This window comes from Podarcis cretensis (genome assembly GCF_951804945.1).
Source record: "Podarcis cretensis genome assembly, chromosome: 2".
Lineage (NCBI taxonomy): Eukaryota > Metazoa > Chordata > Lepidosauria > Squamata > Lacertidae > Podarcis > Podarcis cretensis.
Window position 1 is genome coordinate 101,723,082 of NC_137171.1, and position 17,255 is coordinate 101,740,336.

The window sequence follows — 17,255 nt, forward strand, 5'->3', positions numbered from 1 at the left end:
TTGAGGGCTCAAGGAGAAGGGGGTGACAGAGGACGAGATGGTTGGACAGTGTTCTCGAAGCTACTAGCATGAGTTTGACCAAACTGCGGGGGGCAGCGGAAGACAGGAGTGCATGGTGTGCTCTGGTCCATGGGGTCATGAAGAGTCAGACATGACTAAATGACTAAACAACAACAACAAGGTAGGCTACCATCCCTGGTTGACTAGCTCCATCTGCCCCACATTTGTCTCTACAGCACATGCTGTAACTGCTTTCTTGACTGTTTGACCCACTTTAAGTCTCACCCACTCAATCCACCAGAGCTTGTATTCACATGTAGGAGAAGTCCCTAACTCACTGGGGGTTTGAGACCCATCAGCTACCCTCACTTGGTTTAGTTGGCCAGTCAAAGCCAATTCCTAGAGTGTGGCCGCTGTCACCTGCTGACAGCTTCTAGGAGCCACAGGGGGGAGCCGATGATACAGATGAGTCTGGGAAAATGGGGTATCCCAGCACAACAACTTTCCATTCTCCCAGTTTGGCACTTGCTGGTAGGGACAATCAGTCGTGTAGAAAGTGTCTCTTTCCCTAAGTAGCAACCCCTCTTTTCTCTTTCCTTCACTTTTGGGAACAAAACATTTTATCTACTTATTTAAGCCACCGAATTGTTGCTTTTGAATTATGGTGCTGGAGGAGACTCTTGAGAGTCCCATAGACTGCAAGAAGGGTATGACAGAGGAAGAGATGGTTGGATAGTGTTCTCGAAGATACCAGCATGAGTTTGACCAAACTGCGGGAGGCAGTGGAAGACAGGAGTGCCTGGCGTGCTCTGGTCCATGGGGTCACGAAGAGTCGGACACAACTAAACAACTAAATAACAACAACACGAAAAGTACTATAAGGCATCTACAAATCTGAAGCTGCAATGTTAAAATGAAAACAATTGTGGAACATCTCATGCACAGCTCATCTCACAATTGTACAAAACTGGAAAACAATGTTGAATGTTAATGTCTCGAATTGGTGGCATAACTTATTGCAGTACAAGAGATACCAGGGATCAAACTTGGGAGCTTCTGTGTGAAAAGTAGATGCTCTGCTACTAAACTACAACTCTTCTAAACATCAGCTAGTGAGGTGACTTCCAGTTCTGAAGAAGGGAGGTCCAGATTCAACAGCTCTTCAGAGTCACTGGCCGTGTGGAGGCCTAAGGCAGGGAGGTTCTCCTCCTTCTCCCTGGGTGCGGCTGAGTCCCAACAGTGGATTTTCAGGTGCTTGCATGAGATGTGGTTCTTAAATTATGGAAGAAAGAGAAGCATTTTCTCATGAATTCTTTATTGTTTTCCTCCTAATTCATCCAAGCACTAGCAGCAGAAGACAAAATTTCAGGAGGTGCCCCTTGTTATATTATAATTTGGGGAGCTGGCTTCAGCTTGCAAAAATTTCCTGTTCTAAACACCTGTTAAAAATATAGGAAACCTATTGTTTGAAGTTTGGCCATCATTACTGCCACTGCTATCATTTGTAAAACGAATAAGTAGGAATAATGACATACCCTTTTGCTAATGCACTTATATTTTGCCCAGTACCATTCCCCATGAGGTTCCTGAAACTAACGTAATTATCTTAGACTTGGCATCAATGCAGTTAATATAGAAAAATACAATTCATTTTTCTCATCTCCGAAACTTTATTCCACAGAGAGACCATTATACCCTTGCAAATTTCATGCAGTTCTTCTCCAATATCTACAAATCGCAGACCTCCTTAGCCTCAAACCACCTGATTCTTATTTTCTACTTCTTCATAAATCTTTTTTTAAAAAAACCTTTATGATATCTGGGACTCATAACAGATGGGATGTTTGCCAGGTGGAGTACAATGGAAGGAAATGAAAGATAAAAAATGATTGGGCAGGAATTAAACAGGAGATGAAATTACTCTCAAGTGGTTTGGCCAAGAAAGAGGATCTTTATTTTTGGAATACAAAATAAAATATAGATTTTAAAGACTGAATTTTAGGGGGGATTTTTTTAGGTAGGGAAGAGCTCCTATAGATAAGATGATATCTACCCTCTATTTATGTTCCAAAGTACTACATATGTGCCAGTCATTTTAAGTCCTACTGCTATTCTTGGAACCACATCACAACTGAGGGGGGTTTGCTGACTCTGAAATAGATAAATCTTACTAAAATGACTGCATGGTAGCAGACAGATAAAGTGGCTCAGGATGAGGTTGAGAGGAAAAGTAACTGAATAGCAGAAGACTAGCATGTCCTCTTGAACTATGGCTAGCGGTGAACTATTCCTTGCTTGGAGATTATCACTGCACCTTCTTCACTGTCTCTGGCTACCATTACAGACGCATGAAGCATCACGGGAGCCACTTTAATGAGATCTCACAGAAGCAGGGAAAGAGTACAAATTAAGCAGCCACATGGGCAGAGACCATACTGTGGGTGTGATGAAGACAGCCTCTGTCTGTGACACATACTGGATGATTGCTGTCTCCCACATGAATTCAACATTTATTAAGGTTTGTGGATGGGTTCTTGTCCAAACTCAGGAGCTTGATAAAGAAGGCAAGGACAGTCACCCCCACTGTGTTCACAGTCCTCCTCTGTCTCTGTTTCTAATTTGCTCCTGCTGACTCCCAAATCCTACCATATCTTTGGGCAGAACCCCTTCAACCTGTGTTGGTTCTTTGCTGGGCTGCAAAGCTGAGTCGGATCTATGGCGCTGTGGTCTAAACCACTGAGCCTCTTGGGCTTGCCGACTGGAAGGTCGGCAGTTCGAATCCCTGCAATGGAGTGAGTTCCTGTTGCTCTGTCCCAGCTTCTGCCAACCTAGCAGTTCGAAAGTATACCAGTGCAAGTAGATAAATAGGTACTGCTGTGGCAGGAAGGTAAATGGTGTTTCCGTGCGCTCTGGTTTCCGTCACGGTGTCCCATTGCACCAGAAGTGGTTTAGTCATGCTGGCCACATGACCGGGGAAGCTGTCTGTGGACAAACGTCGGCTCCCTCAGCCTGAAACTTAACCATCCAGGGGTCCTTTACCTTTTTCTTTTTCTTTTACAGTAAGTCCAGTTGTGGCTTCAATGTTTATTCCCTGATTATTTTTTAAAATAATATTTGTTGAATTTTGTTCAGCAGAAAAACTAAAATAAGAAAGGAAACAGAAAATATAACCAAGAATTGCTGGCGTGAGAGGCCAGAGGTAGAATAAAGTAGATCACGGAATCACAGAAGTGACCATGAGGATCATATGGTCCAGGCATCCCCAACCTTCAGCCCTCCAGATGTTTTGGACTACAATTCCCATCATCCCTGACCACTGGTCCTGTTAGCTAGATATCATGGGAGTTGTAGGCCAAAACATCTGGAGGGCCACAGGTTGGGGATGCCTGATCTAGTCCAACCCCCCTGCAATGCAAGAATACTTATTTGTCCAATGTGGGGATTGAACCCATGAGCTTAATATTAATATTCTCATGCTCTACCAATTGAGCTATCCCAGCTGAGCTATCCAGGTTAGGCTGATGCTTAGTCAACTCCAGGCATTTGGTTTTTGTTCAAAATAAAACAAATCTATTTTATTTCAACAGATTTGCAGCCTCCAGCGATGAAGGAGGGCTTGGAACCCTTTTCTCAGATAAGCTTTGGATGAAGGTGGAGACAACAGCATGTTCAAAACTAACCCCTTTAAATGTTTTTCCATTGGGAGAAATTTCCTGACAATGAGAGCAGTGTTGCAACACAACAGGCATTCTCGCAAGGGTGATATTTAAACAGAAGAAGCTGAATGGTCCTCTGTCAGGGACGGTGCAATTGCAACCTGCATTGTAGAAATGCCATTGAGTAAGGGGTGGCTAAATAACCTCTAAGTTCACTTCCAACTCTGTAATTCTTTTTTGTTTAAAAGCTCTAATTCAATTAAATAATTTTACATTATAAAATTGTGCAAAAACTTAGGGTATGTGTATATAGAATGTTATGGTTCTGGGCACGTTGGCATATTTCTTTGGAACCCTAGTGTGACTTCCCTGAGACAGCTCTAATGCTATCAATGTGTAATGATTTTGTTCTTTTGCAGTAGATGATGTTGCCTCTTTAATGATTTTTAAAACTCACAAATCAGGGCTCATGATACATGTTTCAGGCTATAAATTACACCTATTGGATGGTGTAAGACCACAATTTTAAATAGACAAGCCAATGGTTGGATTGGGAACTATAAATGCATAAAGATCTTGGGGAAATCTGAACTTCATTAGTTAAGATTCTGAGGGAGCTCCCTGTGCAGACTGATATGAAGATTAATGCCAGCTCATCTGACATCATTCCTATAAATCTCATAGCAAATAAAACTTCCTTAATAGATGTCTTGATTCCATCGAAATATAACATCACCGCACAGAGAAGAACATAAATTTCAGTTACCATCGGGTGTAGAATGAGCTCAAAATATCTGGAAAGCAGATATTGAAGAAATTCCCATAGTCATCAGAACCACCGAGGTACCACAAAAGAGTATGTTCAAAATTTGACCCATTTTTTGGGATTTATTTTATTTGGAAGCCAGCCACAAGACACATGGTATTATTTGTTAGCTGGATCTAGTGTTGAGAGGCACAGAAACTATACCTGAGTTTCTTAGCAGATCCTGACAATGACCAGAACACCAAAAGCAACGCTTTGGCTCTGGTTCACCTGCCTGAAAATTGCTAACCATGACAATTACAACATTAATAAGAACTCATTATGATCATAGTGTATACAGCGTTTGCCAGATACAGCTCCTTTTGGACAGAAATGACTTGGCCACTCTGCTCTGTGGTCTTGTATCTTCCAGAATGGATTATTGCAATGTTTCCAAGCTCCTCATGTGAGCTGCCCTTGAACCGACAACATGGACCTCACTTCACGGTGCCTGTTTCTGCAAAATAAAGCATGAGCCACTCAACTGCTTTGGGCCTCTTTTGTTCTGTGGACTGAATGCATAAATGATGAACATACCCTCCAACGTTTCTGAGATGAAAATAGGGGCATTCTATTCTACATCAGGAAGCTTCTCCCGCATTTGATCTCGCCGCACACATATTTGTCATATACCGTATTTTTCGCCCTATAGGACGCACCGGCCCATAGGACGCACCTAGTTTTCAGGGGGGAGGAATCAAGGAAAAAAATATGATTTCCCCCCCGCAGCTCTGGGAGCAGCAGACAGGCTGCACGCATCCTGTGCGCTACTCCAAGACCTTCTTCCTGCTTTTGCGGGAGGTGGCGGAATTCCCCCACCTCCCGCAAAAGCCCACAGGAGCCGCGCGTGACTCCTGCGGGCTTTTCGACCAGGAGGGAGAAGGGACTGAAACGGCCAGTCAGTCCCTTCTCCCTCCTTGGGGAAATGCCCCCAAGAGCTGCGCGCTCTTTAAAGGCTGCGCGGCTCTTGCCGGCTTTTCTGCGAGGTGGGGGAATTCCCCCACCTCCTAGAAAAGCCAGCAAAGCCTCGCAGCCGCTTTAAAGAGCGCAGGGCTTTTGCCTGCTTTTACACTGCCCCCCATCCTCTGGGGGGTGGCGGTGGGGGAAGCGCTGCTTTCCCCACCGCCAGCCTCCAAGCCGGGTTGGAGAGTAGCAGGAAGGCTTCGCGCGCCTTCCCACTGCCCCCCATCCTCTGGGGCTGGCTATGGGGGAAGCGCTGCTTTCCCCCACCGCCAGCCTCAAAGAGCAGACTCTCCTGGCTTCAGCAGAAGCAACGCGAAGCCTCTGGAGCGCAGGCTTTGAAGGCTTCGCGTTGCTATCGCTGAAGCCAAGGAGCCTGCATTCGCCCCATAAGACGCACACACATTTCCCCTTCATTTTTGGAGCTGGAAAAGTGCGTCTTATAGGGCGAAAAATACGGTACATGTATACACCAGTCACATTGAGCCAATTGCAATTTCTCTGCCAAACCTACCTCACAGGATTGTTGTAAAGAAAAAATGTGTGTGGATCATGTACAACACCTTCCACAGATAAATGGAATGAAATAAAATTTTAGCTGTAAGCTGCCTTGAGTCCCTGTCTGGGGAAAAGGCGGGATATATTATTATTATTATTATTATTATTATTATTATTATTATTATTAATCATCATCATCAAATGTTTTTTAAAAAATTCTTTTGGATTTTTTGTATGTGGGGGGGTGGGGGTGGGATGGATGTTTGGCTGGGTTTGGGGAATTATTTTTTTTATTTTGATGTTTTTGTAATTTTTAAATTTTTTTGTTTGTATTGTTTTACTGGTTTTGTTTGTTTGTATAAGTTGTTATTTTGTTCTTAGGGGGAGGGATCAGGGCTGCCGGGGAGTGGGCCCCAGCCCACAAAATGGCTGGGGCATGTTCCACAGGGGGGGATGCACTGGGACAACCGATCTCTGTGATCACGGGTAGGAGGAGGAGTTACGCTAAGACCAGACCATGTCATTACAGAGGAGGCAGGTTTAGTCGTTGTCTGAGGACTATTCCTGCCTCCGGGTCTGGTCCTGACCGGATGGATACTAGAATCAGCAAGGGATACCCACATGACCTGAAGGTGCTGCTGTGCAATGCCAGGTCAATGATTCATAAGACCACTGCCATCCATGACTTGATCATGGATGGAGGACTTGACCTGGCATGTGTAACAGAGACTTGGTTGGATGAAGCAGATGGGCCTGTTCTTGCCGCTGCTTGTCCACCAGGTTTCTCTTACGCACAGCAACCCAGGTCATGTGGGCGGGGAGGGGGGGTTGCAGTGATTTTTAGAAAGTCATTAGTTTGCACCAGGCGTCCTATTGGGAAGACCCAGTTTTCTGAGTGCATGTTCTGGAAGTTGGGCAATAGGGGCAGTACAGGATTCCTTTTGGTGTACCGACCTCCCCGCTGCACCAAGGATTCCCTGCCCAAGCTGCTTCAGGTCGTGGCGGATGTTCTCCTGGAGACACCTAGCTTGGTCGTCCTAGGGGATTTTAACATCCATGCCGACACGACCTTACAAGGGGCAGCTCGGGACTTCGTGGAAAGCATGGCCTCCATGGGGCTGTCCCTGAATAAGTCTGGCCCAACCCATAGCCGCGGACATGCCTTGGACCTGGTGTTTACCTCTATGGATGTTGGGGATCTGACACTAAGTAAAAGTGAAACAAAAGAAGTGCCATGGTCAGATCACTTCCTGGTGCAACTGGACTTCTCTGCAACCCATCCCCTCTGCAGGGAGGTGGGACCAATTCGGATGGTCCGCTCCCGCCACTTAATGGATCCAAATGGTTTCCAGAGAGTGGTAGGGGATGCTTTATCCCGTGTTGATGGCCTTTCAGCTGATTCCCTGGTGGCCCGCTGGAATGCGGAGTTAACCAGGGCTATTGACTGTTTGGCTCCGAAGCGCCCTCTCCGATTGCATGGAGCCCGGAGAGCCCCGTGGTTTTCCACGGATCTGAGGGCAATGAAACAATCTTTGAGACGGCTAGAGCGCCGGTGGCGGATAACTCATTCCGAATCTGATCGGACACAGGTTAGAGCTCAATGTCGAGCCTACCAAGTGGCGATAGCGACGGCGAAGAAGAATTTCTTCACCGCCTCTATTGCATCTGCAGAAAACAGCAGCAGGAGACTTTTTCAGGTGGTTCACAATTTAGCGGAACCACCTGTAACATCGGGGCCCAGTACGGGCCACATGTTCTCCTGCAATGATTTTGCAAAGTTTTTTTGCAGATAAAATCGCTCAGATTCGGGAAGAAGTAGACTCCACCGTGGGAGCAGGGCCAGGGCAGAGAGTGCTAGAGTTCTGTCTAGTCAAGTTGAGTGGGATCAATTCCAATCTGTTACCTCCGAGTATGTGGACAGGCTGCTTGGACGAGTGAAACCAACCACCTGTCTCCTGGATCCTTGCCCATCCTGGCTTATAAAAGCTAGCCGGGAAGGACTGGGCGATGGGCTTCGTGGGGTGGTGAATGCTTCCCTCCGTGAGGGAGCCTTCCCAGACCCGCTGAAAGAGGCAGTTATTAAACCGCTTCTTAAAAAACCATCTTTAGATGCGGCCACAATGGCCAACTATCGCCCAGTCTCAAATCTTCCATTCTTGGGCAAGGTGATAGAGCGAGCGGTTGCCGAACAACTCCAGGCACGCCTGGAAGAAGCAGACCATTTGGATCCCTTCCAGTCGGGATTCAGGCCTCATCATGGGACTGAAACTGCCTTGGTCGCACTGGTTGATGATCTCCGGCGGGCTAGGGACAAAGGTGAGAGCTGTTTCCTAGTTCTGCTGGATCTCTTAGCGGCGTTTGATACCATCGACCATAACATCCTTCTGGACCGTCTTGAGGGGCTGGGAGCTGGGGGCACTGTCCTACAGTGGTTCCGCTCCTTCCTCCTGGGCCGTGTTCAGAAAGTGGTGGTGGGGGATGAGTGTTCAGACCCCTGGGCTCTCATTTGTGGGGTGCCTCAGGGTTCTGTCCTCTCCCCCATGCTTTTCAACATCTACATGCAGCCGCTGGGAGAGATCATCAGGAGGTTTGGGCTGGGTGTTCATCAGTATGCAGATGATACCCAGCTCTACCTCTCTTTTAAATCAGAACCAGTGAGGGCAGTGAAGGTCCTGTGTGAGTGTCTGGAGGCGGTTGGAGGATGGATGGCGGCTAACAGATTGAGGTTGAATCCTGACAAGACAGAAGTACTGTTTCTGGGGGACAGGAAGCGGGCAGGTGTGAAGGATTCCCTGGTCCTGAATGGGGTAACTGTGCCTCTGAAGGACCAGGTGCGCAGCCTGGGAGTCATTTTGGACTCACAGCTGTCCATGGAGGCACAGGTCAAATCTGTGTCCAGGGCAGCTATTTACCAGCTCCATCTGGTACGTAGGCTGAGACCCTATCTGCCTGCGGACTGTCTCGCCAGAGTGGTGCATGCTCTGGTTATCTCCCGCTTGGACTACTGCAATGCACTCTACGTGGGGCTACCTTTGAAGGTGACTCGGAAACTACAACTAATCCAGAATGCGGCAGCTAGACTGGTGACTGGGAGCGGCCGCCGAGACCATATAACACCGGTCTTGAAAGACCTACATTGGCTCCCAGTATGTTTCCGAGCACAATTCAAAGTGTTGGTGCTGACCTTTAAAGCCCTAAACGGCCTCGGTCCAGTATACCTGAAGGAGCGTCTCCACCCCCATCATTCTGCCCGGACGCTGAGGTCCAGCGCCGAGGGCCTTCTGGCGGTTCCCTCATTGCGAGAAGCAAAGCTACAGGGAACCAGGCAGAGGGCCTTCTCGGTAGTGGCGCCCACCCTGTGGAATGCCCTTCCAGCAGATGTCAAAGCGATAAACAACTACCTGACATTCAGAAGACATCTTAAGGCAGCCCTGTTCAGGGAAGTTTTTAACGTGTGATTTTACTGTATTTTTGGTTTTTATGGAAGCCGCCCAGAGTGGCTGGGAAGGCCCAGCCAGATGGGCGGGATATAAATAATAAATTATTATTATTATTATTATCATCATCATTATCATCATGAACATACCAGGCAGTAAATCTTATTGAACTCACTGGGACTTAGTTCTGAGTAAAAATGTTCAGGACTGCAGTGTAAGGCTGCACAGTCTTTACCCAGTTACCTGTGAATACAGTGGGACTTTTGAGTAGAAAGTGTAAGGCTCCATTTACAATAATGGAATAAACACCCCCATGTGTTTCCTACAAATGGTTGGCCGCTAAAGCATTGCAATTAAAGAATGTTAAGAGGATTGGTTGCATGTCCCTCCAAAATTATAGGAAGGGCTACGAATGCCAGCTTGACAGTTTCCTTCTTTTGGTGCAGGTATTTTATTTTCAGTATAAACAGGACTCCATTTTTGCAACTACACACACACCTACACACACACACACACACACACACACACACACACACCCTGTTTCCAAAAATGTCTCATCTCTCCACCACTTTTAATTGAGAGGAGGGGAGGAAAAAGGAAGGTGTTATGTACTAAGCTTGGATCCTAGAGCAATAGGCAAGTAGGATCCTACAATGCAACAACTGATTGGTCTGCAGGAAAAGACCAATCAGGCTCCAGGAGGGAAGCAGAATCAGCCAATCAGACAGGACTCATGTGAATAATGTATATAAAAGCCTGAGGTTTGGGGGGCAATTCTGTCACTGTTTTACAAGCTGCAATAAAGAGCATGAAATCACTACAGGACTCTGAGTATATTTCAGAAAAGCAAGACATCCCGAGATCAAATCAGAAACTGGGATGGCTTCTGTCATTCCAGGACCATCCCTTGAAATTTGGGACACCTGGAGGGTGTGGCTTAACTGTTTATGGGAATGAGCCACTGAAGAGCATAGGTGTCATGTCTGCTAATGAGCCACAGATTAAGCCCAGTGTCATGGGACGTTGACCCTCAGTTGATTTCCAGTAAGGAGTTTGTATTTCATAGCCTCGAAAATGCTTTTTTTAACAGCAGTATTTCTGCAGACAGCTTAGTCAGCTGTTAGTGACTCCTTTATTCCAACACGGCTGCTGTAAGGTATAGATTTCCCTTGTAGCTCCCGGTAATGAGGTTCCCAGCATTGCTTCCTTGCCGTGATGCATTATGCATGGTGAATGAGCAGAGGTGAGAACTGATTCCCCAGGAGCAAGTTTGATGGCTCCTTCTGATTTTGTAATTCTGCATATTTTGCAACCATATCTCCAAAGCTCGTGTTGCTTCCGTAGGAAATCGGGTGTGCCTTAAAAGAACCAAGGTTTAGCCCTGACTTTTTGTTAGGTGGCCATACGATTTATTTTGCTACTTTTGAATGTGAACAAAGAACTATGAGGCTAACTAGAATCACATGTTGCATAGAAAACCAACATTTTGGGGGGGGGGGCAGGACTCAATCGTGATTGCTTCCCAGCAAATCTGGAAATGAGGCACTTCCTAGCCAATCTGGAAATGTGGTTATGTGTTGTTTTTATCACTGTTGGCATTCATTAGTTGTTGCTAATGTCTTCGGATTGAAAACAGAACAAATGACTATAAACTCCCTGTGCTGTGAAGAATTAAAAGGGGGAGGGGGACCTGACTCCCCACCTCCAATCAAGTAAGTGGGGCAGTGGTAGCCATTCTACAATAGCTTTAACGTTATAGCTAGTACAGTGGTCTAAAATGAAATTCGGGGCTAAATGTAAATTCTTGCGTTTAGGTGCAAATACATACGTAAAACAAAAGGCACACGTATAGGACAGGGAAGGCCTGATTTGTCAACACCACACATGAAAAGGATCCAGGTACTCAGTGGATCACAAGCTCAACATGAGCCAGCAGTGTGATGCTTTGGCTAAAAAAGCTAATTCAAACTTAAGCTGTGTTAAGTGAGAAGTCATATCTTTCCTCTATTCTGTGCTGGTCAGACTGTTTCACTGTGTCCATTTTCAGGACATGGGCAAAGTGCAGGGTCTAGAAACTAAGTCCTGTGAGAAATAATTGAAAGATCTGGGTATGTTTAGCCTGGATAAGAAAAGATGAAAGGGAGACATGATAGTGGCCTTCAAATATCTGAAGGGCTGTTAGCACAGAAGATGGAACAGATTTGATTTCTGTTGCTTCAACTGGCAGGATGATGGGTAGAACCAATGGGGAGAAATGGTAGAGAAACATCTTTCAGCTGGGCATTGGGATAAACTCCCTAATGTTAAGAGCTGCCCAATAGTGGAATGAGCTACCTTGGAAGGTGGTGGGTTTTCCATCTATGGAGGTACTTAGGTAGAGTCTGGATTATCATCTGCTAGGGATGTTGAAGGTACATTCTGTACAGAGCATGGGGGTTAACAGAAGACCTTCAAGGTGCTTTACAACTCTCTGATTTTGTTGTTGTTGTTTAGTTGTTTAGTCATGTCCAACTCTTTGTGACCCCATGGACCAGAGCACACCAGGCACTCCTGTCTTCCACTGCCTCCCGCAATTTGGTCAAACTCATGTTGGTAGCTTCGAGAACACTGTCCAACCATCTCACCCTCTGTCATCCCCTTCTCCTTGTGCCCTCCATCTTTCCCAACATCAGGGTCTTTTCCAGGGAGTCTTCTGTTCCCATGAGGTGGCCAAAGTATTGGAGCCTCAGCTTCAGGATCTGTCCTTCCAGTGAGCACTCAGGGCTGATTTCCTTAAGAATGGATAGGTTTGATCTTCTTGCAGTCCATGGGACTCTCAAGAGTCTCCTCCGGCACCATAATTCAAAAGCATCAATTCTTCGGCGATCAGCCTTCTTTATGGTCCAGCTTTCACTTCCACACATCACTACTGGGAAAAACCATAGCTTTAACTATACGGACCTTTGTTGGCAAGGTGATGTCTCTGCTTTTTAAGATGCTGCCTAGGTTTGTCATTGCTGGCTAGGATTAATGGGAGCTGTAGTTTGGCAGCTTCTGGAGGGCCACAGGCTCTTCGTCCCTGTGCTGTGGGATTTGAAAGGCTTCAAGCTAAAAGTGTCGTGTATAGGGTTGAATAGGAGCAAAGGATATGGACTTCCTTCAGTCCACCCCAAAGACTGTCTAAGTGGGTTTGACTAACCTGTGTCCCTTCAGATGTTGTTGGACTCCAACTCCCATGTTGGAGCATGAACCAGCAATGGTCAATAGTCAGAGATCCTGAGAGTTGCAGTCTAATAACAACTGGAAGGCCACAGGTTAGCCACTCCTGCCTTAATAATAATAATAATAATAATAATAATAATAATAATAATAATAATTTATTATTTGTACCCCGCCCATCTGGCTGGGTCTCCCCAGCCACTCTGGGCGGCTTCCATAAAAACCAAAAATACACTAAAATATCACAGATTAAAAACTTCCCTGAACAGGGCTGCCTTAAGATGTCTTCTGAATGTCAGGTAGTTATTTATTGCTTTGACATCTGATGGGAGGGCGTTCCACAGGGCAGGCGCCACGACCGAGAAGGCCCTCTGCCTGGTTCCCTGTAGCTTTGCTTCTCGCAATGAGGGAACCGCCAGAAGGCCCTCGGCACTGGACCTCAGCGTCCGGGCAGAACGATGGAGGTGGAGACGCTCCTTCAGGTATACTGGGCCGAGGCCGTTTAGGGCTTTAAAGGTCAACACCAGCACTTTGAATTGTGCTCGGAAACGTACTGGGAGCCAATGTAGGTCTTTCAAGACCGGTGTTATGTGGTCTCGGCGGCCGCCCCCAGTCACCAGTCTAGCTGCCGCATTCTGGATTAGTTGTAGTTTCCGAGTCACCTTCAAAGGTAGCCCCACGTAGAGCGCATTGCAGTAGTCCAAGCGGGAGATAACTAGAGCATGCACCACTCTGGCGAGACAGTCCGCAGGCAGGTAGGGTCTCAGCCTGCGTACCAGGTGGAGTTGGTAGACAGCTGCCCTGGATACAGAATTGACCTGCGCCTCCATGGACAGCTGTGAGTCCAAAATGACTCCCAGGCTGCGCACCTGGTCCTTCAGAGGCACAGTTACCCCATTCAGGACCAGGGAGTCCTCCACACCTGCCCGCCTCCTGTCCCCCAAAAACAGTACTTCTGTCTTGTCAGGATTCAACCTCAATCCATTAGCCGCCATCCATCCTCCAACCGCCTCCAGGCACTCACACAGGACCTTCACCGCCTTCACTGGTTCTGATTTGAAAGAGAGGTAGAGCTGGGTATCATCTGCATATTGATGAACACCCAGTCCAAACCCCCTGATGATCTCTCCCAGCGGCTTCATATAGATGTTAAAAAGCATGGGGGAGAGGACGGAACCTTGAGGCACCCCACAAGTGAGGGCCCAGGGGTCTGAACACTCATCCCCCACCACCACTTTCTGAACACGGCCCAGGAGGAAGGAGCGAAACCACTGTATAACAGTGCCCCCAGCTCCCAGCCCCTCTAGACGGTCCAGAAGGATGTTATGGTCGACTGTATCAAAGGCCGCTGAGAGATCCAGCAGAACTAGGAAACAACTCTCACCTTTGTCCCTAGCTCGCCGGAGATCATCAACCAGTGCGACCAAGGCAGTTTCAGTCCCATGATGAGGCCTGAATCCCGATTGGAAGGGATCCAAATGGTCCGCATCCTCCAGGCGTGCCTGGAGTTGTTCAGCAACCACGCGCTCAATCACCTTGCCCAAGAAAGGAAGATTTGAGACTGGGCGATAGTTGGCCATACTGGCCGGGTCTAAAGATGGTTTTTTAAGAAGCGGTTTAATGACCGCCTCTTTCAGCGGATCTGGGAATGTTCCCTCACAGAGGGAAGCATTCACCACCCCGCAGAGCCCATCGCCCAGCCCTTCCCGGCTTGCTTTTATTAGCCAGGATGGGCAAGGATCCAGGAGACAGGTGGTTGGTTTCACGCGTCCAAGCAGCCTGTCCACATCCTCGGGGGTAACGGATTGAAATTGATTCCATGCAACTTGACCAGACAGAGCTCTAGCACTCTCCCGCCCTGGCACTGCTCCCACGGTGGTGTCTAGCTCCTTCCGAATATGAGTGATTTTATCTGCAAAAAACTTTGCAAAATCGTTGCAGGAGATCTTGGGGTCTTTACAAGGCCCCGGTGGTAAAGGTGGTTCCGTTAAATTACGAACCACCTGAAAGAGTCTCCTGCTACTATTTTCTGCAGATGCAATAGAGGCGGTGAAGAAAGTCTTCTTCGCCGTCACTATCGCCACTTGGTAGGCTCGACGTTGAGCTCTAACCTGTGTCCGGTCAGATTCAGAGTGAGTTTTTTGCCACCGACGCTCTAGCCGTCTCAGCGATTGTTTCATCGCCCTCAGCTCCGAAGAAAACCACGGAGCTGTCCGGGCTCCATGCAATCGGAGAGGGCGCTTCGGAGCCAGACAGTCGATAGCCCTGGTTAACTCCGCATTCCAGCGGGCCACCAGGGAATCAGCTGAAAGGCCATCAACATGGGATAAAGCATCCCCTACCACTCTCTGGAAACCATTTGGATCCATTAAGTGGCGGGGGCGGACCATCCGAATTGGTCCCACCTCCCTGCAGAGGGGATGGGTCGCAGAGAAGTCCAGTTGCACCAGGAAGTGATCTGACCATGGCACTTCTTTTGTTTCACTTTTACTTAGTGTCAGATCACCCACGTCACTAGAGGTGAACACCAGGTCTAAGGCATGTCCATGACTATGAGTTGGGCCAAACTTATTCAGGGACAGCCCCATGGAGGCCATGCTTTCCACGAAGTCCCGAGCAGCCCCTTGTAAGGTCGTGTCGGCATGGATGTTAAAATCTCCTAGGACAACCAAACTAGGTGTCTCCAGGAGAAAATCCGCCACGACCTGAAGCAGCTCAGACAGGGAGTCCTTGGTGCAGCGGGGAGGTCGGTACACCAAAAGGAATCCTGTACTGCCCCTATTGCCCAACTTCCAGAACATGCACTCAGAAAGCTGGATCTTCCCATTAGGACGCCTGGTGCAAGCTAGTGACTTCCTAAAAATCACTGCAACCCCCCCTCCCCGCCCACATGACCTGGGTTGCTGTGCGTAAGAGAAACCTGGTGGGCAAGCAGCGGCAAGGACAGGCCCATCTGCTTCCTCCAACCAGGTCTCTGTCACACATGCCAGGTCAAATCCTCCATCCACAATCAGGTCGTGGATGGCAGTGGTTTTATTCATCATTGACCTGGCATTACACAGCAACACCTTCAGGTCATGTAGGTTTCCCCTGTTGATTCCAGTATCCATCTGGTCAAGGCCAGACCCGGAGGCAGGGATAGTCTTCAAACAACGACTAAACCTGCCTCCTCGGTAATGACATGGTCTGGTCTTAGCGTAACTCCGCCTCCTGCCCATGATCACCGAGATCGGATGTCCCAGTGCTTCCCCCCCTGTGGAACTTGTCCCAGCCATCGTGTTGGCTGGGGCCCCACTCCCAGGCAGCCCTGATCCCGCCCCTTAAAAACAAAACACAAACTATACAGAACCAATAAAACAACAACAACAAAAAGAAACACCCGCTTATGTGGGAGTAAGCCTCACTGAATTTGATAGGACTTTCTTCTGAGTCAACATAGGATTGTGCTATTAAGTGAACAGCTTCCAGCTCACCTAGTCCAGAACCTCAGAAGTGAGTGCTCAAAGGCAATTGCACTACATATATACGCAAATATATGCACACTCACACGTATTATCTCTTCCGTTTTTGTTTTGTTTTCTGTAATAATAGTTTTTTTTATTTTGAACAATAACTCCAACAAAACATACACCAATACTCCAGAGACACTTGTCCAATTACAGTAGTGATCTTCACGTTCATCAACATGCATATGCCATAAATTGGCTAAAGTGTTTTTTATATATACAGAGCTTGCAGGTAACACAACAATCAATATATCTTCCCCACAAGTAATTTCTTCGAGGTTGTATAACTTACTGTTACATTTTCATGAATTACATTTCCTTGAATTTTCATGTTCTGAGGAATAAAGCTATGTTTTACTTAACATGCTTAAAAAAAAAAAGTCACAGAGTGATAACAAAGTGTTTTCATTTTTATTTTGCTCTCAGATAGAATTCCTAATAAAATTTCTGTTGCTCCTTGCCCCCAAGCTGCAACAATCCCCAAACAGAATAAGGGGAGAATGTTATGAATGCAGAATGCAATTATTTTCTGGTGAGACCAGTAGAGAAATGAACTTCCTCAGTCAGAGAACTAATCATGGCAATCCTGGAAAGAGAGGACAGCACGTTACCGTTCTCTCGGGATACTTTGGCACCGCTGTGTTGTTTGCGCATGCAGTGTGTGCACTCGGTCCAGTGAGCGTCATTTTCAAACCTTTTTATAAACAGCCACTTCCGATAAGACGCACGTTACAGGAATAGCTGCAATCCCTGTTCTCCCAACGCAGCAATGTTATGAAGTCATGAATGTTAACTGAGTTCTCAAGATGTTTCTGCAGGGAACGTGTGTCAGAAAGGAATTATGGGTTTGGAATTCCAGGCTGCGTTAACCTTGCCAGAGATGCACAAGAGAATTTTAACTCCAGGAGCACTATCTGCAGAGCGAGTTAATCAAGACAAGAAGAAATCAGTCTCTCTCTCTCTCCCCCTCCTGCCCCCCTCTCTCTCTTACATACAGTGGTACCTCTGGTTAAGAACCTAATTCGTTCTGGAGGTCTGTTCTTAACCTGAAACTGTTCTTAACCTGAGGTACCACTTTAGCTAATGGGGCCTCGCGCTGCCGCCGTGCCGCCGCGCCGCGATTTCTGTTCTCATCCTGAAGCAAAGTTCTTCACCCGAGGTACTATTTCTGGGTTAGTGGAGTCTGTAACCTGAA

General features: G+C 47.1%; 1 protein-coding gene across 1 annotated transcript; it reads right to left on the minus strand.

Annotated features, from left to right (window-relative positions):
- Positions 1 to 12,362: 12,362 nt before the first annotated feature.
- Positions 12,363 to 14,134, minus strand: LOC307210922 (uncharacterized protein; the record flags this gene model as incomplete). Its single annotated transcript, XM_079967127.1, has 3 exons — positions 12,363 to 12,443; positions 13,109 to 13,605; positions 13,939 to 14,134. The coding sequence occupies 3 exons, from the start codon at positions 14,132 to 14,134 to the stop codon at positions 12,363 to 12,365; spliced, it is 774 nt and encodes a 257-aa protein (XP_079823253.1).
- Between the last annotated feature and the right edge of the window lie 3,121 nt (positions 14,135 to 17,255).